Source organism: Falco punctatus (assembly GCF_963210335.1).
Source record: "Falco punctatus genome assembly, chromosome: 9".
Taxonomy (NCBI): domain Eukaryota; kingdom Metazoa; phylum Chordata; class Aves; order Falconiformes; family Falconidae; genus Falco; species Falco punctatus.
In genome coordinates this window covers 44,789,955-44,815,453 of record NC_137589.1, presented here as the reverse complement: position 1 = coordinate 44,815,453, position 25,499 = coordinate 44,789,955, and the positions used below count along the sequence as shown (strand labels likewise).

General features: G+C 45.5%; 1 protein-coding gene across 17 annotated transcripts in view; it reads right to left on the bottom strand.

The window, feature by feature from the left end:
• Positions 1-48: 48 nt before the first annotated feature.
• Positions 49-25,499, bottom strand: part of PRRC2B (proline rich coiled-coil 2B) — a 53,437-nt gene continuing 27,986 nt past the window's right edge. For 5 of the 17 annotated variants that reach the window (XM_080402933.1, XM_080402941.1, XM_080402940.1 and 2 more), the window contains exons 14-32: positions 24,016-24,223; positions 23,088-23,298; positions 20,381-22,444; positions 18,640-18,839; positions 17,659-17,804; positions 16,269-16,410; positions 15,568-15,650; positions 14,676-14,867; positions 14,342-14,536; positions 13,818-13,904; positions 12,747-12,851; positions 11,937-12,129; positions 10,557-10,654; positions 9,801-9,928; positions 8,513-8,753; positions 6,843-7,019; positions 6,076-6,167; positions 5,370-5,493; positions 49-4,931 (exon numbers count right to left, since the gene is read on the bottom strand). In XM_080402933.1, coding sequence (XP_080259059.1) covers positions 4,791-4,931; positions 5,370-5,493; positions 6,076-6,167; positions 6,843-7,019; positions 8,513-8,753; positions 9,801-9,928; positions 10,557-10,654; positions 11,937-12,129; positions 12,747-12,851; positions 13,818-13,904; positions 14,342-14,536; positions 14,676-14,867; positions 15,568-15,650; positions 16,269-16,410; positions 17,659-17,804; positions 18,640-18,839; positions 20,381-22,444; positions 23,088-23,298; positions 24,016-24,223 — 4,827 coding nt within the window. In that variant the 3' untranslated portion in view covers positions 49-4,790. Of the gene's footprint in view, positions 4,932-5,369; positions 5,494-6,075; positions 6,168-6,461; positions 6,554-6,842; positions 7,020-8,512; positions 8,754-9,800; positions 9,929-10,556; positions 10,655-11,936; positions 12,152-12,746; positions 12,852-13,817; positions 13,905-14,341; positions 14,537-14,675; positions 14,868-15,567; positions 15,651-16,268; positions 16,411-17,658; positions 17,805-18,639; positions 18,840-20,380; positions 22,445-23,087; positions 23,299-24,015; positions 24,224-25,499 lie in introns of those variants that run through there. The other 12 variants (XM_080402945.1, XM_080402947.1, XM_080402934.1 and 9 more) reach the window with 12 other exon arrangements.

Below are 25,499 nucleotides of genomic sequence, written 5' to 3'. Positions count from 1 at the left end.
AAAACCCGTAAGTCTTCGACCAAAAGAAGCAGACCAGGGACACGGAAATTTGAGAAAAGCATAACCTGCTTTATTTTTTTTATTTTTTTTTATTTAAATAAGGAGAATTCTTTCATATGGAAAGAGCTAATACAATCACATATTTGAAAGGAGAAACAATAGGTACTGAAACGAGGAAAAAGGGCAATAAGAGTGTGCCGCAACTGGCCTGGTGATTCTGTAATTCGAGTTCCGGTCCAAGTAAAAGTTTCCAAAAAATATAAACAGGTTGCACGTTACACAATTATCCATCGTCTGCCCTTTCAAATATCTGGTCTACATGAAAAGACAAAGAGAGGAAAGGCCAAAAAAAATTTTACTATACAGGTCATGAGGTTAAAAGCTTTAAGGAGCACAAGATCCCCTTGAGAAACAACAAATGCAATTCATACAGAACCAGAGGAAGGATTCCAGCGAAGGACAACGCCTTGAGACATGCTAAAGGGTGAGCTGAGCGCCTCACTGCTGCTGCTGTGATTCCCAGGGGAACGGGCAGGGCACGCTTGAGGAGCCAGGACAAGCCATTCAACCCCAGGGGGTGTCTGTGGCCACTAGGAAAATCTGGTGGTCTTTGGATTAAAATAAACAACAACAAAATAGTAGTTGGACAGCTGCAGTCTCTTCAGACAGCAGTTCCGCTGCTTCGGCAAAATGCACCTTTTTCTGTCGATGGGCCACAACTAAGTGTCCTGATGCCTCTTGTAAAGTGATTTGTATTCACGAATGCAGCTTTCTCACAAGGAAACTGGGCTGCTGTACTTGGAAAATAACCCACGCTACAAGGAATTAACCTGTGCTTAACCAGCCACAAGCAAAACAGAAGGTTAACAAAATGCAACAGAACAAGATCTTGGCATGCAGTGATGCTTGCTTGAAAGTGAATATAGTAGCCTGCCAAAAGGTGAGACATAGCAAAAATGCTAGGCTCATTTTTTAATATATATCTATAAATACACAGGAACCACAGGGCAGCTTGTAGCTTTGCAGCATTCTTGCAAGGAAACTGTTAAATGGAGTGCCTCTGCATGAACACAAACACGTATGGGAGTTCAATGGGCTGCAAACACATTCAGAGTTACCGACGACTGTACAGCTGTCACGTGGCAGAGCCAGGAGCGAATTATGGAAGATCAACAATAATACCTGTTGCACTGGTGACTGTGCTGCTTTCGCTCGTCATTTACAGATATACTGGAGCGCTTTTTTTTTTTCTTCTTCTTCTTCTTTTTCCTTCCCTAATTTTCTTTTTTCTAATTTTCGTTTTTTTAATCAAGAGCTAAAAGCAGGCTGAACCAGAGAGGAAAGCAGCACTGAATGCAGCTGCTAGGCCGTGAATCACTGCGTACAAGAGAACCGATTACGCATGTGCTTCAGACCTTCAGCTGAACAAAAAGCAGTGAAGTCAGCCTCTGAATATTTCTGCTTCACCCATTGTTGCTGAAAATATGGATTCCACCTCTCCCTCCCACTGCACACTGCACCTTTCCTAGCAGAAGGAGCCTGCAATTTGGTAGCTGATTTCCAGTCAAAGCAAAAGCAACCTGCAAAGGACTAAATCATCAGGGCCTGGCCCTTCAGCAGTGGAGACAGCAAGCAGAAGTATCCCCCTATAAACCATACCCACATTCTATATGTCTCCGTTCTCCTCTTCCCCAAGCTGACTTTTTGTATCAGCGTACCAGCACCCCTGGCATTTCTGCACCTTGAGGATCAGAGGCGTTCCTTTTGACTCAAGAGCACCACAGACTGCACTAACCTTGTACTAGCTTTAAACAAACAAACAAAAACATATGCCAGAGAAGAAGGATATTGCACCATAGAAATCTGGGCTCTGAAACTGCTTTCCATCACACAAAACTCTGTTAAGTGAAAGAGAGTCTTGCCAACTGCAGCTGACAGTCACGCAAAGGTGAGGAATGGAATGAAGCTCACATGCATTTCTTGGCCTTTCCTGCACAGAATAATTCAGACATAATATATAAATAGAGCCGTGAAACAATTACTTTTTCACCTAGACCTACAACATCAAATACGTATAAATAAATTCTAGTGTTTTATTCTGTTGGGGGAAGGAATGGAAGGGTTAAAAGAGAAAGAAGGGTGACCTTTTTCAACAGGAAGTGTTGTACTTCTGATGGCATTTACACCAGAGGGACTGCAATAACTTGTATCTAGCAATAACCCAGTTTCTCCAACAATTTGACCATTTTAAAGTCATATAGGTGGGAGGAAAGAGGTTAGTGTCTTTGTAAAGCTTAAGTAGTGTGTCTAGGGTAGGAAAGAGATGAGAAGAGGGGGCTCGGATAAGTCTCTTTAGCCATTAAAGATTCTGAGCTGATATTAGCTGGGGCCAGCTGGGCAGAAGGATAATTAAAAAAAAAAAAAAAAAACCAAAACAAAAAACCAAAAAACCCAGACAATTCTGTTGTTCATGGTATTCCAAGGAAGAAAACAGAAAGGGGGGTGAGGTGACTTACTGGTGGAGCAATCTTTGGAAAATGTTGGGAGCAGGACTAGCAGATGAGGATGCAGGTCTGGGAGATGTCTGAAGGCTGGGGAAATATTTGTCACTAAATCTCAAACCCTGTACTTTAAGGAGGACGCTAGAGAGATGCTGGCACACTCTGCTCTGAAGTTATAATCCATAAAACATGAGGAAAGAAAGAGCTTTTATTTTTCTTAAAGTACCATCCTATCCCTTTCCCTTTGGGTTCTCTGCCATTGTCAATGGGGACACCTGTGGAGAGGGGACATCACTATGTCTAAGTTAGTTTAGGTTTCTAAGCTCTTTAAAGCTACTGTATAAAATTCTTATTTATACCTAGCTTAAAACTTAAAACGCATCCCTAGAAAGTTATGAGGGATCTTTCCCAGAAATGAGGGGGTGGGGGGGGCGGGAAGCAAACGAAGAAACAAGAACACCTTTCAGATCCCTTCCCAAATACATTCTTTGTTCAAAGTATCATCTTTGGAACCATCACCAAACTACTTGCTGCCACCTAGCAGAGGCAGACGGCACGGCCAGTTAGCAAGCTAGCATCTCCTACAAAAAGGTTTTCTTTCCTTCACTTCAAAGTGACCAGCCTACTTTACATTTTGAAAGAGCTAAACAACACAAACCAAGTTAGCTGAAAGTAGTTTACTTCAGACTATCGCCAGCTGAAGGACTCCGAGCACTTTCACAAACTTGTAAGTCCATCCTAAAAATCTACATACACGCGCACGCACGCACACACACACACACAACCAAAACCAAACAACCAAAGAAATAAAACTCAACCCTCTCCCACTAGGACCTTCCTTTAGAGATCAAGTACTGGGGAGGAAGAGTGAGGTGACGATACTGCATACACGCTATGCGCAACTGCATCGAAAGTAAAGAACCCTTTGCTGTTCATCTGGGGAAGGAGAGCAAAAGGATGATTCCAAACTGCCTCTACAACCATGCGCTTCCAACACAAAACGGGAGGTTCCAAGTGTGCTAAAATGGCTGCTTTGCAGGGGGGCTCCCTTAGCAATGCATTTCTACGCAAATTTTACAAAAGGCCATGAGCTAGAGGAACAGAAAGCAAGACTCAGGGGAAAAGGGAGAAGAGCAAAGCTTGGGAGAGCAGCTCCAAGTGATGAACACAATATAGAACAAGTCTCAGGAGACATGAAGAACTGGAGTAGCCAAGGTAGGGAGCATAAGAGAGCATCACAACTACAAAATGTAGTCCATACAGACCCGTTGGCTCTAACCAACTCTTCTGACCCATGTGCGCTGAGATTTTTTTTCCCAACAGATTTTTACATTTTGTAAATCTATGATTTACATTTTGTTGTGTGTTTGGCAGTCACCGAAAAATCCCAAACTCACAAAAAAACCCCAAACTAGATTCAGATGAGCTTGCAACAAAATTTGGTGGGCTTTTTCTTTTTTCCTTAAAACGAAAATGCCGTTTTTTGTTGTGCACAAGGCACCCCAAAGCTACAATTAAAGTGGTGCAAGTTTCAAGATCAATGCACTGATCTACTATATTTAGTACACATTTACTTCTAATGCAAGCACTGCTTCTAGCTTAAAACAAAAATACTGAAAATTAATGAATGCTTTAACTGTCCTGTTATTTTTTTTAATCAAATAATCTGAAAGGCTGAATCATCTGGGGAATATATACCCAAACAAACTCAATTTAGAAGAGTCATATAACTCTCAACATAGCACAGAACTGTATATAAAACTAAGCAGAGATTTGTCAGAATATAATTTTAGCTGAAGGGAATTCTCTTCTGGAAGGAATGAGGAAAGCAGAAAGAAGGGGGGAAGAAAATGAGAGAACATAGAAAAGTTCTACTATAAACAAAGATATAGCTTTTTTGTAAAAACCTCAGCTGCCTTTAAAATGAAAAACCTCAAACTAACCCCTCTCCCCCAGTTGCCACTCTGCTGAGACAGAAGTAGGGAAGGAGAAGGATGGGCTTTGCCAAGTGAGCGATCACAGCTACCTGTGGATGGGGCATGGGGGGAAAAAAAAATGGCTCAAGCCACTTAGAAGTCACATGGTTGGTTTGTTTTAAAGCAAGCAGGTCAATGTCATATCCACTGTTTCAAACTGCTTTGTTGGGAGAGGGGCTTGGATGATTTTGCTGTAGTCAGTCAACATGGGGTGGGGAGTAGATCTGGTGAGATTTTCAGGAGATCCAGTGGGGTCCAGTCTAAGCTGCAGGGTCTCTCAGGCAGCAGGACCAGCTGGGCATCAGAGGTGCTCCTAGGCCTTGCTTTCCTCCACTTTGACTGCCTGAGGTTTGATCGCTCCCGTGCGCACTGGCTTCATCTGGTTTGCGGAGGCTGTTTCTTGCAGCTTTACTGCTCCCAGATTGGCTTTATTTTCATCCACCCGCTGCTTTGCCTGTTGACATACAAAACCAAAGCATTAGCTAGCACAGAGACCTCTAGGCGAGCATCATTCATGCCAGACATCAGATTTGCTACAACAATCATGTATTTTGTATATTGTGTCACCCTTTGCTGTCCTGAAACACCTCACATGTAAGAGACCTCAAAGTGTCTCACTTGTCTGGCAATGCAAATAACCCATAAAAACTCAACAACAAACATGGGCACTGTAAAACAGGTAATCCTCTAATCTTTCCTGACTTGCAAATCACACAGCATTACTCTTGGACTCAGTACACACCCACCTACCCACTCTCCCTTGCAGGGAAAACAGCTCCCACATATAGTTTCAGCACACAGGCCTTTCTGCCACTCCTCTTACGTTCAAAGCACAAGCATGACAGTGTAGAAGGGCAGATACTGTTGGGTCAAACAAAGTACTGATGTACACTACCTGTTGTACATAGTGTCCTTGCACAGAGCCCATACTAACTGCTGGTCCAGATGGCTTCCCGCTTGGGCTGGCAGAGCTAGGCCTGGAAATCGAAGAGTCGACAATATTCATGGAGTAAATTCTACAATGGAATGAGAATCTTATTCATGTGTGAAAGAAAAAAAAGACAGCAGAAAGCAGCAGTAGACAGGGCACGAGTCTGTGCTGTGCGGATCAGTGAGCTCCCCAGCCCATAAGACAACACACTGATTCGTTAGGAGAAAAAAAAAATAAAGTAACTGCATGTCCCAAAAGGTTCCATGACCTGAAAGTTTGGTGTGTCTAGACATGAGCACCTCTCACTTTGAGGTAACAACGCTGGAGCTGAAAAAACATTTATTCAACGGTCCTCAGATTTTCCACCTTACAAAGAACGCACAAAAGCACACACCAATTCCAATTTAAGACTCAGTAAACAAGTAACTTTATGCACTTCACCCAAGCACAAAGGGCCAAGCCAGATGCACACTGGCCCACACCCAGAAATGAAAGCCACAATCATGCATTTTGATGCAAGTATTTGGATTACATTTAGGCACATTCTGCACATGAGAACTCGAGTGAATCTCATACAGGAATGATGCATGCACCATGTCACTGCAAATGGGGAACGCTACTTCCTCCCCATTCTGACTACAGAGGTTAAGTTTTGTAAATGTTTTACCTGTACGTATGTGGGGATGGTACAGACCCTCCAGAGGACATACTCTGTTTACCATCAGAGAAATGAAATCCTTTCATTTCCATTTGGGAGGACTACAGAAGAAAACGAGTGAGAGAGTATCATCTTTACAGTCACAAATCACTCATTACTTCATATAAACACTTAAGCCAAATCTTTGCCCTTCTACCCATCCTGCCCATTAAAAGAATAAACATTTTTCAGGTGAAGAAAGTGAGGCTTGTAAGTGAAATAATCTGCTTGTATTAAACCAACAAGCCAGCAGCACAAGCAAATACAGAACCTGGAAGTTAACTGCTGTGCTCTCTCCCCTATAATAGACAAACTTTACGAATCCATCAAACCAGACATGACATTAATATACCTACTCAAATGGACAAGCTTCACAACAGTGTGAAATATCTGGGCAGTATTCCAACTGTGTCTGGAGTTCACCACCCCTCAAGCACTCTGGGGAAACCTGTGTAAACATGTAATAAAACTGGAGACTCCAAACTGGATCAAGGCAGGATGCGGCTCCCTGGAAACAGAATGATGACCAACCAGCAGCAAAACCTGAAAAACTGCTGGCCTGTGCGTTGGAGATGAGGGGAAAAGGGCTCCTTCATTTTAACACCAATCCTTGGCTTTGATATTCAAGGATCCCAAACAAGCCAGTCTCCCCTTTAACGAGCAAGATTAATTTGCAAAACTTCAGTGCAGGAGGGGTTAATGAATTGCAAGATGAGCACGCAGGAGTTAATCCTTACCTCCCTGCTGGTAGCAAGGACAGAAGGCTGGGATCCAGGAGGGAGGATTCTTCGGGGTGCTCCTACAGGCAGGTTTTGCCCTTGAGGAAGCTGGATGGACTGTGGCAGAATCAGGGGCTGCTGGCCAGAGCCATAGCGGGGCAGAGGAAGCTGGGAGCCAGGCACAGGCATTGTTAGCTGTGTGATAAGGACATTTAATTAACTTAATGGCAGTAACAGCCTTTGATACACTGTCTCCTAATACCCTGAAAGCACAGCACTGCTGAAAGGAAGCTCACACTGCAGTCTGGCACAGAATAAATGCAAATCAATGTTAGCAGAGGGACATTCACACTGAAATGCACGTTCTGGTAGTGCTGCCAACACCCTATCAGCTGGGCTTTTAACACTGCATCGATTCAACATAACTGCACTCAGACACAGGGCTTTCCTCCTTGCCTAGATCCTTCACCCAGTTTTTTAGTCTTCCTCGTGGTCACTGCATGGGTGTGTTTTCTCGATATGATGGCAGCATCAGACAGCTCAGTGTGAGGCATTTTGTTTGCAGCTTTGATGCCCAAACCAGAAAGTCTGCTACACTTTCATGCCAAAGCATTTTGAGGACTGGATCTCTAAAGAAAGTGATGGTGACCTCAGCTCTATGTTCTGCAGTGAGCTTCAAACTGATGATGGTAGTAATTAAGAGTAATTTAAAAAAAAAAAAAAAAAAAAAAAAAGCAGTAGCTCAGGAATTAAGAGCCTCCTGTTCCCTCCGATTCATCTGGCAGTTCTCACAGCTGCTGAAGTTGGGAGGTTCTATGACAATACTTTGTAATATATAAATAAATAAATCTAAGGCTGGCAAAAGAGACCAAGTTACTAGCTTATGATGGATAAAGCATTTCTTCAAATATTTAGTTTGCCAGCATTCTCCATATCTTCCTCTCTTCCTCAGCTAAGTTACTTTCAGGATTAACACTGTGTCAATCACAACATACAAACCCCTCTCTATACAAAAAACAAACCTTAACGTGTTGCACAAAATAAATGTAAGATGAGTTTAATAAAAGTATCAAGCTTGTCCAGAGAATCAGAACACAAATCCACAAATAAGGCTATGCGCACAGTAGGATTCAAACTCTTTATGTGAACCATGCTTTACAAAAACTTTTTCACACAATGAAATTCTTGTTAAGATGTTGCCAAATACATCAGCAGAAGTTGTAAATAAGACCTGGGTAACAAATGAATTGAGAAGATAGATGAGCTTTTAACAGAAGGTGCTAGTTACCCTGGAAGCAGAGTTACATCTGGAAATGACTGGGATTTGGCTCTCAGAAGAGGCACTTTTAGGAGAACTACTGGATCATGGCCTCCTATGCATGAAGCACTGCAAGGTCTGATCTACAGCAAATGTCTATATTGAGGGCAACGACCTCCAAGTTACAAAACAACATCTCAGGAGGGACAGACAAGTAATTACCAAGAATCTCATTAAATAAGGTGCTGCATGTTTGAAACAACAGTTCACAGAACAGAGTCTCTTGGGGAAATCTTCTGCCTCTTTACAAGAAGCTCAGTTCACACAAACACATGACTCAGCACAAACACTAGTTTCTGAGATTGGATTGAAACAAGTGGCATCTGAAAAAGCCTGTACAAGGGAGTGGCTTGCAAGCCCTGCTCCTAACCTGCGTAAGCTGAGAGTCCATCATCTGGGAGGCTCCCATACCAGCCGCCTGGTTTATCTGGCCTTCATAAACCAGTGTCTGGCTTCCGTTCATGGGCTGATAGGGTGACCCAGACTGGGTTTTCACCACCTCCAAGGGCTGCATGCCTGGGAAGGCGGAATACGGAGGCTTCAGAGCAGTGCCTCCTGTCAGGACCATGGTGCTGGGTTGAGACAGACTGGGGTGCATATACACCTGAGACCTGGAGAAGAAAAACATGCTCAAGTCATTACACACAAAACCTTTGGAGGCTATACACATGTACCCGCTGGCAAACCATATCTGGACTGCAATTAGTAAGTAGTTCTCAGACACAACTAAACTGACAGCTTAGAAATAAGCTGTGATGCCACTTTTCATTTTAGTTACACTGTTTTTTACTTCCACTTCTAAGCCCTTGCAACCATGCCCTTTGTTGCAGGCATATTCAACAGAATGACACTGTCTCCTATCCAAAGTTTATGTTTCAGTATCCTGCACAACAAGCTCTGGTTTGGTAGTTAAGGGAAGTCTGCAGCAGTTTTGCAAAGCAGAAAAGAATCAGAAATTAAAAATTCAAATGGCTGTAACAAAAAAGATTTGTTTTAAACCTCAGTGTCTATGGTTTTGAGGCCTTGGAGGACGACTTCTGGTCATTCACTCTCATCTCATGCCAGAAAGGGGGTACAGAGTATGATTCCCACAGCCAGCCTAACTCTGAAGTGGATTGTCTCAATCCTTCAGTTCTAGCGAGCAGTTCCTGTAGCCAAGCACTGCTGCTGTTACACTTGTGTTTGATTTTCTAATTTCAATTTTACAATTTTTTTCTCTAAAGTGCAGGCATTTATTTTGTTCTTACCAGTTTGTACCTATTAAAAAGAGGTATTTCATTTCTCTATCCAGGTACTTGGCTCTGATCAAACTGTCTCTTTATCTTCTCTCCAGTAGTAAACCAAGTAAGCTGTAAGCTCTGGGTTTCTTACTAAGTTGGCTTGCCAGCCCACAAACCTCCTCTTTCTGCATCTTTCCCAAGATTTGCCTCCCTCTTTGACAGGGTAGGCAGTACAACTGAGAAACTTTGCAAGGATGGTCTCTGCCGTTGTCCTACAAAGAAACATGCTACAGAGCGCCTCATGTGCCCTGATTTCCTTGCTCTCCACCCCAACAGTGTTACTAGGGGAAGAGAAGACAAATGTGGAGTATCTGATCAATGTGCATCAGGAACGTAAGAGATCAGGCCACAAGGAAACGAGAAACTGGAAGCAGTTACCTGAAGGGCTGTATGGAGCTGTACATCTCCTGGGACTGGGAAACTGGCAGACCACCCCTCAGCCCAAGCTGAGCTTGGGCCTGTAATGATGTGTGGAGCGAAATGGGAATCTGTTGAGCAGCAGCAGCCTGCAGAAGAAATTAAGATGACTAAGAGTTACAAGAGGAGCCAGAATCTCTCCCGGGCTGTCAAAAATCCATCAGTTTCCTCCATGAGTCAATCTGCCATGACAATTACCTACACTGCACCTTTACCCAGCCCCTGCATCATTCCACTGAACAGCAGCACACTGGCAGGCACTGCATAGGCACCCAAGAGGGAAGACTGGATGGACATGAGAGGACCAAAGTGCTCCACACACAGAACAGGCACTGACAATACCAGCTCTCACTTGCCTGCACTCTTACCTTCAAGAGGCTCTCCCCAATGCTATCAACATCCTATTTACTAAGGCTAGTGAAACTGCTCAGTATTGACTGGCTGCGGAATTTACTGGAAGTCAATTCACCTCACACCTACATCTCAGCATCTGTTTAACCCAAAGGCACTGATACAAAAGGGGGAAAAAACTCTCTCAGTTCCCTCCCCTCAATTTCACTGCCTGTGACGCCCACTGTGAAGCAGCATTCAAGGAACCTAAAGGGAGCCACATCCAAGCTCCTCTGGGATATCAGAGAGATAAACGACTCCTCATTTCTTAAATGCCACCCTGAAAACTCCTTGAGAAACCACTAGCTAGCTGTATTTCTCCCTTACCTGCTGGTAGCTTTGCTGCTGAGGTATCGTCTGAGGGACCAGGCGGGGCTGACTTGCAAACACATGGCCATCCAGATACAAGGGTGGAATATGGTTACCTAAATACCAGAAAAGGCAGGCTGTAAATGCAAAGAACAGGGCAGATACAGACACAGTACACCGCAGAGACCTGCAAGTCAAGAGTCTTTCCTACCTCTCAGCAACCAGCTCAGCAAGTCAACAAAAACATAGTACCTGTTCAGAAGAGCCCGTAAAGATCCTAAGTCCACACACCAAAGCCAGCAGCCCACTTACAGTAGCCGGCTTGCTGAGAATCAATCATACCCTTCTGTAAAAGGCTAAATGTAAACCCACGTTTCCCACCTCCACAGAAAGAGTCAGAGACACTAACAGGTCAGGAATTGGTAAACCGGACTCCAAACTGTTCCTAAATGCCAGAAACCTGCTCTGCAGCCATCTCATCTTTGCAGCTAGGAGGGGCAGAAAGAGCAAATATGGTGTTCGAGACCTTCACACAAGAGATCTGAAAGCCATATTCACCCCAAGAGTGGCACCAATTACAAAGTGCTGTGCCACTCTTGTGGTTCTCTGCAGATCTGAACCACAGGATCTACAAGGAAACTTAGGGTGGGTGGGGAACAAAAATCACCTGACTTGGAACAATCTGTTTTCCAAATGGAAACTAGTAACAGTCACTGCAGTGCTCCACTCACTACCACTTCTGCCCAGCATATTCCACTCCATTCTTGAAACGAGGAGTAAGAGGTATAATGCATGCATGAGAGGTCCTTTGGGACCCAGGATCAGAGTATCCACGTACATTTCCTCTTTCCAGATGCTCTCCCTAATTATACATACTACCTACCATGACTCTGCTTAAGCTTTTCCCCTAACTCAGGGACAGCAACACCTTCCCACCTCCCAGAGTTCTGCAAACTATAATAAGCAGGTTGTTGTTATTACATACAAAGAGCAGAAGGTGCTCAAAACCTGTGACTTAAATAGAAAAACGAGCAGAGCAATGGTTGACACTGGACTCCTGAAGTCTCTCAGCCACAGGTTTCTTCACTTCCCTTCTGTTCTACTGAGCACACAGTGAAGGGTAAGCAGGATCTATTGAGACATCACAGAAACTTGTCGCTACAAAGGGAAAGTCAGCCCCGTGCTAAGCTTATACCAGTCACACTCATGTAATATTCTTCAAAGTAGGGAAAGGGTCCCTGTGTCTTCACTGAATTGTTGTTAACACTCTATTAAATACCAGCCAGGGAGTTACTTCACAGGGAAGCTCTTCTCACCACTCTTAACTAGTAGAATCAGAGGATGACTCCTAGATACCAACCAGACAATACAAATACTGTTGCCATGGTTTGCAGGTACCTGGAATAGATGCAGAAGGTGCTACAGATGCCACAGGCATAGGAGGCATTGAAACTCCACCAAAAGAGCTGTAGCTGACACCGTTGGAAGCTCCAACACTGGAAGGAGGCTGGATGCCTGAGCCTGCACCTCCTGGCGAGTTCTGTTCTGGCAAACTAGGAGAGTTTTCCCAAGCTTTACGAGCAGACTCCATCTATGGAAATTAAGGACAATAACTACAGACAGTTCAAATGGGGAGGACAACAATGAAGCCTAGCATTGCTCACCTATGACATATTAGTTCAAATTCAAGGTAGTCTAGCCACAGTGCAAAGCTGGCAGGTTTCTGGTCAAGCGGTTTCACGCCAATTTCCAATGGGCAAGCACCCTTCACAAAGAGTCAACCTCCCTTGGAATGTGCTGAGCTTTTCGGCTTTGGGATGCCAGTGTTTTCTGTTTTGGTTTATTCTGGCTTGCTTTTTTGTTGTTGATGTTTGCATGTTTCATTCTTAGTTTTAGTTTGGGTTTTTCTTCCTTCTTTTTTAAACTACCAGGCACCTAGGATCCCCAGCCATCCTACCCAGCTACTGAAATAATAGGAAAAGCTCTCATGCACTTGTTCTACAATTGGCAAAGAATTCAGCATCCAGGACTGTTGAAACACGTGCCCTTCCACCCACGCTGAACAGCATATATGCACAACTTTTACAGAAGCTAATTAAAGATTTAACAGTACCTAACAAAACGCTCTAGGAAAGCTCTCTCCACCCTCACTAAACTCTGGCCATGGAGACATGGGATCCACACCAGGACACATGCCAGCTTGCTTACCTTAAGAGTAAGGTCTGCAGTGGGGAAGGACATTGGGTTCAGGCCAATGCACCGCTGGAGGTGGTGATCTCTTCGCAGAATGGGAATGGACTGTGTTAACCCTGCCTGAGGGGAGATTTGTAAATGGTCAATACTTTATAAACTCTTACAGGAATATCATGAGCTACCAAGGCTGACAGAGCCTCAGCTGGCAGCTCTAGTAAGTACACTTCAAAGGATTCAATCCCCAGCGGCAGTGCATGAGTTAAGCATCATATTAAACTGTGATCCATTCCACTGTTGGAACAAACGAAGCTTTGGTTATGTGCAATGACACCCTCTTATGTCAAGTTGCACCAGCTTCCAGTTAAAACATCGATATGATCCAGTAACTTCAATTTGCAGAAGAGTTCCTCCTCCTGTCCCATGTTTGGAATCTACCTAAATTTCAGACACAACCTGTTTCTGAAAGAGCACTTCTGATAAGAAACACCCTTTAAGATAAACCTCGAAAATCAAACAGCCTACAAAGCTGAAGACATTTCAAAAGAAGCTTTACGAGTTTCTTACATTGCTGTCCACAGCTGAGCTACCAGCTGGGTTTCAGTGTGCTCACTCTTTCACATATGATAATGAAATACCCAGATGGCTGGAATAAGCTGGGAAACCTCCAGAAGGGCCTGACTAACAAGTTACAGTTCTCTGTCTTGCTGTGCCAGATGAGACCTCCCGAGGAAGCTGGCAGCCCAGGCCTGAAAACACCACTATCTGCATCACGTCCATTACCAGCACTCTCTTGTGTCTCAGGGGAGGAGACTGGTGATCTCAGAGACCTGCACTACCTCTTGCTTTACACAGGTCACAACAATAATGGAGTTGCTCTCTATATCACTTCTGAGCCAGTGATGCTCATTTTATGAGGGTACCTTGAGGGCACAGTTTTCCATTATGGATTTTAGTCATGTGTGCTGCCTAAGCATTAAGTGTGAACTCAACTGCAAAGAAATATGCTTGGTCTCTTTGGAAGCACCCGAGGTTTAACTAAGGAGTATCTCCAGTGAATCAATGCAGAGGAAAACAAGAAATACTTACATTACTGGCCAAGGCATCCTGCAATTTGGTGACAGGGTTAGCTGCAGTACCAGAAGCAGAACCAGGTGGCAAGCTGAAGTCAGAGTCCTGAAAAAGCAAAACACACAAAATTCAAACCCAGGGCCAAGGGCCACCCATCTGCTTCTCATGGTTAATGACTCTAGCCTCAATCATGACACTAGAAACTAAAGATTGTCCTCCAGTAAGCCTTGCTAGAAGAGAACAAAAAAAGACACTTCTCAGCACTCAGCAGCAGGCAACCCCCAGAGGCACACAAAGGCTTAGATGGCCATAGTTTTGTCCCTCACCTCTGTTACCACCCCAGCTGGTCCTTGGGACAGTATTTCCAGGAGGGTATTACGTGTTTGCCAAGACATCTTGAGTACCTGGTTTGCGTCAGTAATGAAATCTCAGGCAAATCTACAGCTGGAAGCTTCATCTAAATAATACTTCTGCCTCAAACCACCTTTCATATCTCAACAAGCTCAAATCACCAAGAAGATAAAATTAAATTCAATCCTCACTTTAGGATTTACTCCAAATTCAATGGGTGGCACAGGAAGTACAGAATCCACGTGAATTTCCACCCCGTTAACAGGGGGAATATTCCCTTCCAGCCGTTCCGTTCCCTCCGAACCCTTTCTGTTTTTCAGGGAGCGTTCGTTGCCGATTGGTCCAGGCTTGTGTTCCTTGTTCTGTCCTGAGCCTTGATCTGAATCCTTAACAGGAAAGCAGAGAGGCTGAGACACAAAGACTGAATAACCCAATCTCAAGCCTTAAAAATGCTATCAAGAACAACACAACCACTTCACAAGGTCTCTCACTATGTGCTCTGGCTTGGCTGCAAATCCAGATTACCTTTTTATCAGATTGCTTCTGCACTTGCTCCTTCTGGCAGTCAGGCTTTGGGTCCACCAGGCCAGCCCCATTCATCTCCTCTGGTTTGAGGGTGCCATATGGAGAACTGCGCTGAGAGGAGGTAGCGGAGGATTCCCGAGACTCCGCGCTCAAGTCAATGCCACTATCCCCCTGGCTGCCTTTAAAACCCTGCTATGCAAAGCACGAAATGTGTTAAAGCCCCGGACTTTGACCCAGCTCCACAGAGGAGGAAAAAAAATCCCAGAAAACAGCAAGACTATGTCCCCTTTTCAAATCACATTCTTGGTTAAGTGCAAAGGAGTTGGGCCTGACCTGCAGCATTCCTTGACTGCTGCTTCAGCTCTACGCAACCCTGAGACAGGTTAACCAATGCACCAACCGGACCATGGCTTTAAAATAAGGAAAAAGTGTCCCACGTGGCAACTAGGCTGAGATCGCCAAACTCATTTCACTTGTGACCCAAACCAGATTTGAACTCTGGTCTCCAAAGGTGAAGCGTTCAGGAACCTCCTCTGCCCTCCCTGCATTAAGCATACAGCTACACACTGCTCACAGGCACGAGGTACACAAACATGACCTACAGGATCTCACCGACCTCAACCTAAGTGCTGCATCCACTTAGGAGCATAACCCTGGAATAGCTCTAACAAACAGTTACTCCAGATTTATACCCACGTGTAACACCAAGCAGCGCTTGGCCCTCTAAGTCAAGATTTAAGCAGCATCAAGCTCAAATTAGAACCGCAAAGTTTAAAATTGCACAAGCAGAGCTGAGTGTCGCTAAGCACAGATGGAGCAATGAGAAGCATAAGCCACCTACGTTAATATTTTATACGCACTATACCTGAATGGCACATTAGGTGCCACTTACCTCAGTGGTGCTAGATTCAGTACCATTAAAGGTATTTACAGGCTTGCTCCAGGAATCACTGCCAGGAGACTGAACGGAAAGAGCTGGAAGAGAGGGCAGGGTTCAGCTGCTTGAAACACAGCTGTGAGCACACCTTGTACACCGTGCATGTTACATTATTACCTTTCCATTTCTAGAGATGACATAGGATATTTTCACCACCTCAGAAAGCTAGTGTTGCCCAGTCAGCTGAGACATGATGTAGCACAGAGAATACAGGGTATGGAGAGCAAGGGTAGAGAACAGGGAAGACATTTCTTAGGGAACATGAAAACAACAGGAGGAAGAAAGGACAGAGACACAAGAGAGGCACTAGCTATTCAGTGCTAGAGGAAGAGAAAACAGAGGAAGGCAAGACATGACAATGGTTGAAGTAGACCCAGCCCAGCAGGCTAGAAAATGCTATGTGGTGGGATCTTGATGTTACACAAAGACTCAAGAATACATTAGGAGACTGGCATGGTCAACAACAGGAGGGATAGCTGAACAGTACAGCTTTGAACAGATGCTACCCCAGATGTCAGCTAGCACTCCTCCCACTTCCAGCATCAGACAAGAGAAGGTCATCTCCCCTTGAGCATAGACACCCCAACCTTCCTACACACACCAGAGGATTCCCCAGCTCTGTGAAAACGCTTCGGAACAAACAGGCCCAAACTTACCAGGGCTGTTGCTCTCCCAGATCTCTGTGCCCAGGCTGTTTCCAGACACTGTTACATCACTTTGCTCCAAGCACAAGCTGTTCTGCTTCTTAGCAAATCGAGGAGGAATGCGAGACTGAAGGACACGGGCCTTAGCTGGTGCCTGAGAAAGAAAAGGCTCAGGCTGTAAGACCTGTCAGTGCACTCAGCTAGCACAGCCGGCTCCTAGCAAGTTCAAATTCTGGATTTCTAAATGCTGCAATGTGGAGAGCCCCCAACTCATGTAACAGAACCATACAAAGTAATTCTGACTCTTCCCCCGATTCTCCCCATCTTTTTTTCAATTAATGGACTCTGTGGCTACCGGGAGGTTCTCCCACTCTTAACAAGGCAATGAAAAAAGCTGCCTTTATATGTATTTTTTTCTTTGGGGGAGGTGGGGGAATAGGATACAAAGCAAAGCAAAACTAACACTACAACAGGCTTGCTCTGCACAATTCCTCTCCTTTACTCCAGCAGGATCAATTAATAATTTCACAATGCAGACATGGCTCTTTGACAGAGCCAAGATCTAAATAGAAAGAGAAGCTTATCTCAAACTGCAAGACCTTTCCCACTGCATGTTCACACATTGTCTTCAACCTGATTTTAAAGATGCCAAGCAATCAGGCTTTTATAACTTTGCTTGCAAGACTCTCTGAACTTACCGCAAGCCCTCCCTGTCAGAAAACAACGATGCTTTTCATTTGCATTTAGTCCTCCAGATTTCACTAAGTCTCCTCACATGTCAAAACATTCTCTTATCCCCCTAGAATTTGCAGTCTTCCAGCACACACAGACAAATGTCTCCCTCCTAAACGTTACTTAAATAAACTATCCATACTGCAGGCTTAAATCTTTCCTCGTAAACCAACTCCTTCATCCTATTACGAACACAAAATTGTCAGAGCCTCTTCAAGTGTGTTCATTTCTTTCTGGTCAGGTGGCCCAGACACAAACAGGACACCTCCAGCAGGGAAGCTACCACATCCTGTTCCAGCAATAACACACGGCTGACCCAGAGTGCAGAGGTCCTCCACTCGCTGCTGCCCAACATCCCACCAACTACAGCCAGCAACCGGCTTAGTGAACCAAGTTGCCTTGGATGAGGATTCACTTTAGGAAACCCTCCTCAACTCACAATTAACAATACTGCTAGAAAACAAGAGTCAGAAATCTAACAATCTTCTTCAAACCAATGGTCCCTGCCAATCAGAGCCACATTATGCTTCCAGGCCTAATACCGGATCTGTACTACTTCAACCAACTGCATGTTTTTCTGCTCATTCTGAACATTTTTTGGGGCCTTGTGTGTCTGACTGCAGCCCAAACAATGTATCAAGGTAAGCTTTTTTTACCTCCCATTCCTCACCTGAGCAGCCTGTTCCTTCTTCCTTCGCTCCTCTTCCAGCAAACGACGCTGCTTTTTAGTTAGAACCTCAATAAAGCCTTCACCTGCCACAGAACCTACTTCGTTCTCTTCTGCTGTGTTCGACACTCTATTATCGATGATGGTACCTGAACAAAACATGCATGGGGAAAAACACAATGCATATATGTACATACATAAAGCTTTATAACTGCAAGAGTGCAGTCCAAATAGGGTCCATGCTACAGGCAAACAAGCTCAACCAGCAGCAGCGCAGCTAAGCTTTGAAAACTAAGCCATAGTAGTCTGCTGGCATCTATCAGTCACTTTATGCTGCAGGGCTCTGCTTTCCTCTGCCTCAAGATGAGCACACTCCAGCTGGGGAAGCTTGGGAACGTGAACCATGTGGTAACTCAGGTAACGTTAGGTGTAGTACCAATTGAAACAAACCTCACACCTTTCCAAATATTAGCAAGGACAAAGCAGGCACAGGTACTTTTGAAAACACACCCATAAGCTCTGGATGTAAAACCTCAGTTTTACAAATGGCAAAAAGCTGAGTCACAGCCTAATGCCAGTGGTTTCAGACATACTAATTCCTTGCCTCCCTGCCATGAGCTCAGACTCAATATTCCCCACTCCAGATGCTCTTTCAACCTCCTTCACACTACATAAGGTATTTTTGCCTTGAATTTTAACATTGTAGATAGAAATATGGAAATCTTCACCCTAAAAACCAGACTTTCTATAGAAGAAATATTAGAGAGACTGTCAGATCTGACTGAAAAAATGGGTTTAAAATTTAAGACCATCTTTGTCTTCCATGTTTTCCCTGTTTAGATACACTAGAATCTTCTTGTTTGTGTAAATAAATGGAAAAAACCTAACCTGGTATTTAAATTAACACTGGATTGAATCAATCTGGCTCGACATCAGCCACAACGTGTTACCCCTTTAAAGAAACAAACGAATGAAGAGACTCACTTCCATAACTCAGTTCAAACTGTGACAAGGCCTCTCCCTTCTCACTTGCTCTTTGGGAGGTGGATTTGGGCTCCTTCTCTGGCTTTTTACCTGGCCCCTCAGCACTCTCTGAGTTAGCATGGGAGGCCCTATCCAAGCTGTAAATGGAGTGGCTGCTCCCACCACTGGTGTTGCCAAGGCCCCCTCCTTCTTCTGGAGACCTAAAAGGAAGGAAGGGAAAGGAATTAGGTTTGTCACTAGAAGACAAGTAAAAGTAGCAAGAAGAAAACATGTAGGCTCTATTTTCTTTACCAGTTTTCTAACTGCACCTCATCCTTTCCCAGCCTTTGCTCAACTGAAGTGGAGGTTAAATTCTAAGCACACAGCCCACTAAAAGGATGTTACTGGGGAAGTATGATGGAAACAGAACAGTACCTGTGTACTCATGAGTCAACCAACATACCGTCCCCACAAGAAAGCTAATACCCTGGCTTGCCCCTGCGAGGAGGGCTCTGTGCTTCTGTAGTGTTTTCTACCCTCCTCTGACACCACTCCAGTAACCTCCCTGCTCCTCTTCCAATTAACAGACATTCCTTGACAAGCATCAGGTGAGGGGAAAGGAGATTGAGAGAGGCTGGTGACACTGAGGGGAAAAAAATAATAATTCCCATTTTGTTTCTCCCAAAATTTTTTTGCCCATTTGACCACCACCCACACATCATTCCCAAGCGTTCAACTTACAAAAAAGGCTTGGTTGAAGGAGAGGCAGGGACAGAAGCTTCCTCCTTCCCTTACTTTCCCTTTCTACCTCCATGCATCTTTCCAGACATCAGCTCTCCTCTCCCTTATTCCTGTATAAGCTACTATTAGGTACTATATCCAGGAGTTGGAGCAGATGGGTCACAAGAGGACAGAAAACAAAGAACAAGTTGCCTATTTATCAGTGCTTAAACCCAGTACAGTGCAGCTGCACAAGACTTTTATCCTGTCCCTGTTAAAGGGTAACACAGGAGCTGTCAAGCTGCCCCAGGACCAATGCCCACCTAACCCAGTGTCCTGCTGAACATCAGATTTTTCACAAGACACTCGCAAAAAAATACTTAGTCCCTAGCGTCACGTTTGTCTAAAAATACCCTGAGGAAGAATTCCTCCCACTAGGCTAGGAACACATAGCACTGCTTGCCATTCATCAGCAGCCTCCACTAAGGTCTAAGAAAATATGTGCTCAGGCAAAGCTAGGTCTGGCAATGTCACGCATCGCTCATGCCACAACCACCCTAGTGAGAATCCAGCTGCTCAACCTGCACAGCTCACCGGAACTTCTCCCAGGAAAACCCAACCCTCACTTCTGTGCTCGACTACATCCCACTGGGGACCCACGACAGGAGAAGGACAACAGGTTTGGAGTTAAGGACCAGGATTCCCTCCACTATCTTTCACACCTCTAGTGAGAGGCAGTCCAGAGTGGAGCGCTGTCTCAGCCCAAAACTAAGGTAAAGAGCAGTGGCACGTGTCATGCCCACAGTGTCTCAGCAACCTCCACAAAGCTGGATTCCCAGCACAGGAGCAAAAGCATCAGTTGTAAAACAGACAGTGATGAAACTCTTGGATGTCCTCAGGCTGGATAAACAGTACTGGAAGTAACCTGCACTAGATGAAAAGAAACGCAGCCAACAGCTCTTCACCCACAGCCCAGCCCGTCACTCTTCTCTAATTATCTGCCTATCAGATGACAGGTTGGTACATCAGAATGCAGCTTTACCTTTTGCTTTTTATCAGTGTCCCGTTCTGCTGGCTCTCGTATCTGGAAGCTGCTCCTACACCAGTCCTGACAGACTGCTCTGCAAACCCTGCTGGCTCGGCCTTGCGGTTCTGCCTGTCAACAAGCGGCCTTTGGCTTGAGAAGCTCCTCTTCGCTAGCTCCCTCTTCTCTCCCAAGCTCGCACTCCCAAGGCCACCCTCCAGCTGGCCTTCACTCTCTGAAACGCCATCTCGCCTCTCCCGCCGCTCGCTGAAGTCACTGCTTTCAGATGCTGTCTCCCACTCTTCGTTGGCATGGTCTGATGAGTTCTGGTAGGACAGCTCAGGAGACCGTCTGCCCGAGATGCTGCTCTTCTCTGTGGTGCTCAGCTTGGGTCTCCCAGGCCACTGGCTGGGCAGCAGGTTGGGGCCTCCCTCCTCGGGGTTCCACTGGCCAACCGATTCCCTCTCTTGCCTGAGACGCCTGAATCTTGGGGGCTTGTCTTGGCGGGGGGGACGCCGTCTCCTGAATGGTCTATTCTCTATGTTCTCCTGATCTGCTGAGTAATCTTCCTGGAAAAAGTGCCTTTTGTCATCCAGATGACTCTCATCAAAAACCCGGCTGGAGAAGGAATCCACGTGTTTATAGGAATCCTGAATGTAGTCCCTATCAGACTGCTGCCTGCTCCCAAAAGTGTCCGACTGAGAGGTGTGGCTGTACTCCTGCCACCCTGCTCCCCCGCTCCTGCCTTGCCACTGGGTGGGCTCCTTACCCATGAAACCCCTTCGCCCATAGCCAGAGTTGCTCAGCCTTGGCGGCAGTGATCTCCCAAAAGCTCTCGGAGCCCTCATCTTCGGATCCAGACTACTGTGATCATCTGAATATATTTTGTTGGACCTCCAAGACTCTTTGAAGTCTCCCTTTTTCAAATCACTGTCGTCCCTGTCCAGCACAGAGCCTTCGTTGCTGTTTTCTGAGCCCCTCTGCCGGCGACGCTTGGGGAGCTCTTCGTATTCTGACCCTTCACTGTGCGTCTCGCTCGCAATCCGGCGCCTTGGCTTGACTCTGGGGAAGTCCTCTGGCTGGTTGAACTCCCGAAGCCCTCGCCCTCGGCTGCTCCGCTGGTTGTTATAGACTCCCCGGCTGCCCACAACAGTGCCTCGGCCTCTGAAAGTGAACTCTCTGAAGCCTCTCCCTCGCCCACGCCCTTGACCTCTCCCGCCAAAGGCTTGTTCCTCATCAATGAAGATCCAGTTGTTTCTTTTTGTGGGAGGGAGATCACCAGACTCTCTGGATAATTTGTTCTCCCAAGTTCTTTCTGCCTTCTCTTCCTCTTCCTCCTCCTCTTCTTCTTCCTGGGATTTCTCAGCCTCTCGGGCAAGGCTGGCTTGGGAAGAACCTTTGTCATCCAGCAGGTAACGTGTGGAGTTCAGTAAGGCTGCAGAATCATCTGACTCACTTTCTACTTTCTGAACAGCCGCCTTCTCCTTCAGCGGGCGCGAGGTGTCCTCTCCCTCTAGTTTAACCTTCTCCATCTCTTTCTCCTTCTCTTCTACCTTGAGGGCTTTCAGGACTGGTTTTTTAATCGGGCCTGATCGCCGTGTCCTCCCCATTTGCTCCTGGTGCTGACCACTGGTGTTCCGGTTCTCAGGAGCCCACTCTGTTGTTTCTTCAGTGGGCTGTTTGGTATTAACTCCTTCTTTCTTCCATGGGTCAGCACTGAACGACTGCTCGTCCCTGGACACTTCTTCGGCAACTTCCGCTGCAGTCTCTGCAGGTTTCTGGTGGTGGCTGATATCCCAGCCATTATATTCGGGCTTCTTCTCTGCTTGGATAAAATCAGGCTCTAGGGGTGAACACCTCAAGTTTGCATGGCGGTTGCCAGCAGGACAAGTCTCCTGCACGGTCTCCTGATGATGAAACAAGAGATCTTGGCCTATCCTCTGAGAAGACAGGCAGCTGTCAAAGTCTGCTTGGGCCTTCTTGTCAAACGCATTCAAGTATTCCTCCCCTCTGTCCTCAAAGAGATCTCGCTGGGTGCTCAGAGTCTCTGGCCTTCCAGGAGAAGCTGAGTAACTGTCATTCCTGAGAAGGAAACAAACAAGAAAGTCATCTAATGCAAAGCACAGCATGTCTCGAAGGGCCCAGGCTGGGCACAAGAGGTGGAAACAAATAAATAAATTGGGGTTTGCTCTAAATCATGAGGCAATGGGCCTATAATTACCTGAACGATGGGCAGATCTGCTGTGGCCCCAGGCCGTACTGCCTGGTTTGTCAAATCAATGGATGACAAAGCAAGCAGTTCCTGTGACGGGCAGCAAACTTAAGAAATAAAGGCAGATTCAGCCTCCAACATATGTGGAGATCTGAAAACAACGAATTGGTTTCAGGTAGTCCCAAAGAATTAGAAGACAAACTAGAATGTATCAGGATTTTTGACTCACTGTCTTCTGTACCTACCCATGTAGGTGACAAGTGCCTCTCTCCTACCAAACAGTCTCCAAGCTGGTCAGCCTCGACTGGCATCAGATACAAAAACTCTGACTAGCTCAGTCTGTAAGCACCTCCACAACATAAACGCTCAACAGCATAAGGATGCTACCAGATCAGTACCTTGGCCTGTTCAGAGATATCTTTAGGGTCAACTCTACACCTGCTTTTCAGGAGGAGGTGACTTACAGTAGCACCTCCCATCACAGCATGCATGACAGGGGAGTTCTGCACTCACCTGGCATGCAGCCCCTCCATGGTCATGTTATCAGCCTGTTTTTGATGTGACAGGGAGTACCCTTTGCTCTGCAGAGATGCGTAGCTCTCCTGGCCCCACACTGGCACAGGGTCCAAAGGAACAGTTTTCCTTTCTGCCTGACAATTCTGATCTTCAGACCGACAGCTGCTCCCACCGATGGAATCCTGCTGAATCATGGGCTTCATAATTCCTGGTCACGACAAGAGTTCATACCATTAAACGCTAGGATCTCATAGCCAAGAAGAATTAACAACCCACAGCTAGCTTGACTCTCCTTCCTTCCAGGGCAGCAGGTGACTGCAGCCATGGAAACCTCTCTGGTAGCAGGAAGCCTGTGCTTGGGAGAAACACCAGGAGCGATACAGAGGTGATGCAGCTTTCGGAGCCCAGCCTGCACAGAACACTCACACCATCGCTAGCTTGGAAGCAAGCAGGTGTTTGAAAACAATCTCCTACAAACTCAAGGGAATTATTTATACATCCTGATGTTCATATTCATACCTCTGAAGATCAGTAACAAGGTAGAAAGGTGCTAGGAGCACACAGCTCAGGAACTACAGGATTTCTCCATCACATTTCTTGAAGGGAGTCTATTAAAATTTCCCATGATTACAGTAACTCTCAAAGTGATCCTTCTCCTCCAAGGGACAAGATCTGCTTTTACATCCACTAAGGCTCCCAGGGAAGATCTCCCCTTGCAGTGCAGGGGATGGACAGGCAGGTGACCTCCCTCCCAACCTCCTCTGTTCCCTCACCAGTTCTCACTGCAACCAGCTGTCATCCCTAGAGAAGGCCAATCACAGCCAGCAAACCCTGGACAGAGGTTAAGATGGGTGAAGCACAGCAGCTTTCCAGATATGGGCTAAATCAACAGCCACGATAAAGGGAAACACTGAAAACACCTTACCTGAAGGGTGAAGAGCTGAAGGGTAGAAATCCACAGGGGTGCGACTCTGGGCCATGCGAGGGTCCATGTAAGAGGGCATCATCATCCAGCGAGGATCAAAGCCAAGCATCTGGGGGTGCGGTGGGTAGAATGTCCGTTGCGGATGGGAATGGGATGGGGGAGGATAGACTTGCTGCTGCTGCCAGTGCTGCATCTTGTAGAGCTGCTCCTGCAGGGAAGAGGATGGGCTGTTTGACATGAACGGTCATGGTGCCAGGAATCACGCTCACAAACTGACCAGCCAAAGGAAACCATATTCCATGTATTAAAGGCTAAGAACAGATCAGATGGGAGGGCAGAGCAGATAAGGAGATAAGCAGATAATTCACTACCAACTGGGAACGTGGTAGTTGTCATTACTCTCTAAATACCCAGAACAGCAAGAATATGTTGCAGTCCGAATATCACACCACTATGGGCCAGACTAGGCGGCGAAATGCAAGGGCATCAGCTTCAAGACTGGAGTTTGCATTTACTGATGCTTCCATAGGACACAGGCCAGCTTCCTGTCAAACGCAATTTCCTAACTGGAACCAAATACTTCAGAAGATGTTGCTCCTTGGAGGAAATGCAATTATAAGTTGTTTAGTGTGCATATGCATTAGTTCTACTCATGTTGGCTGAGCAGATTAGATAAGAACAACCTAAACTCAATTAAGAAAGCTATTAATGTCTTACAGTATTTCCTGTGCAGGCTCCAGAGATGGGTGGACACTTTAGGGTTGTTTCCCACCTCCAACGTGGCCAGTCCACCTTTGTTTAGCTGAGGACTGTCATGACGTTAATTTGATTTGACATTTAACTTTTGCTAAAGGTCCAAGGACCACCTGTATTTGAAGGAAGTTTTGTGTACCAAAAAAAGCTTTCAAAAGGTAAACAGCTTCAATTAATATAGAATACATCTATTTACCTGTCAATCTTTCCACCACCTTTTACTAAGCTTACAACAGTGTCAGATACCGTAACTGTTTATAAAAAAGCCAATCCCCTACTGCAGAGCAAGAGAGATACCCTTAAATCTGAACCTGACACATCATTACAGCAAGAGAGAAACTCCGATAAATGCAAAGATCCTATCTGAATTATCTAGTGCTCCAAATGATACAAAGACTATTTTTTATTCTGTTCTTTTCATGGAACTGTTGCTACCAAAGCAGCAACACAAGCCAGTCAAAATACACACTGCCTCATACATACTAACGACACAGAGGGTCAGAGGAAATAAAATTAAAATTTCATGTTGTTCCAGTAGCAATGATCTGTGGTATTATTAGCATGGCAGCAAAGACGTCCAATTCTTTTTAGTTTAAGAGCATCTCTTTTGAAGAGTAACATTAGCAGCGCTTGCTGCTGTATGTTTGAATCATGAAAATGTCAACTGCCCAGCAACAAGCACAGGGGAACATCCATAAAAGAGCAATTACTGAGCTTCCAAGCAAAAGCCA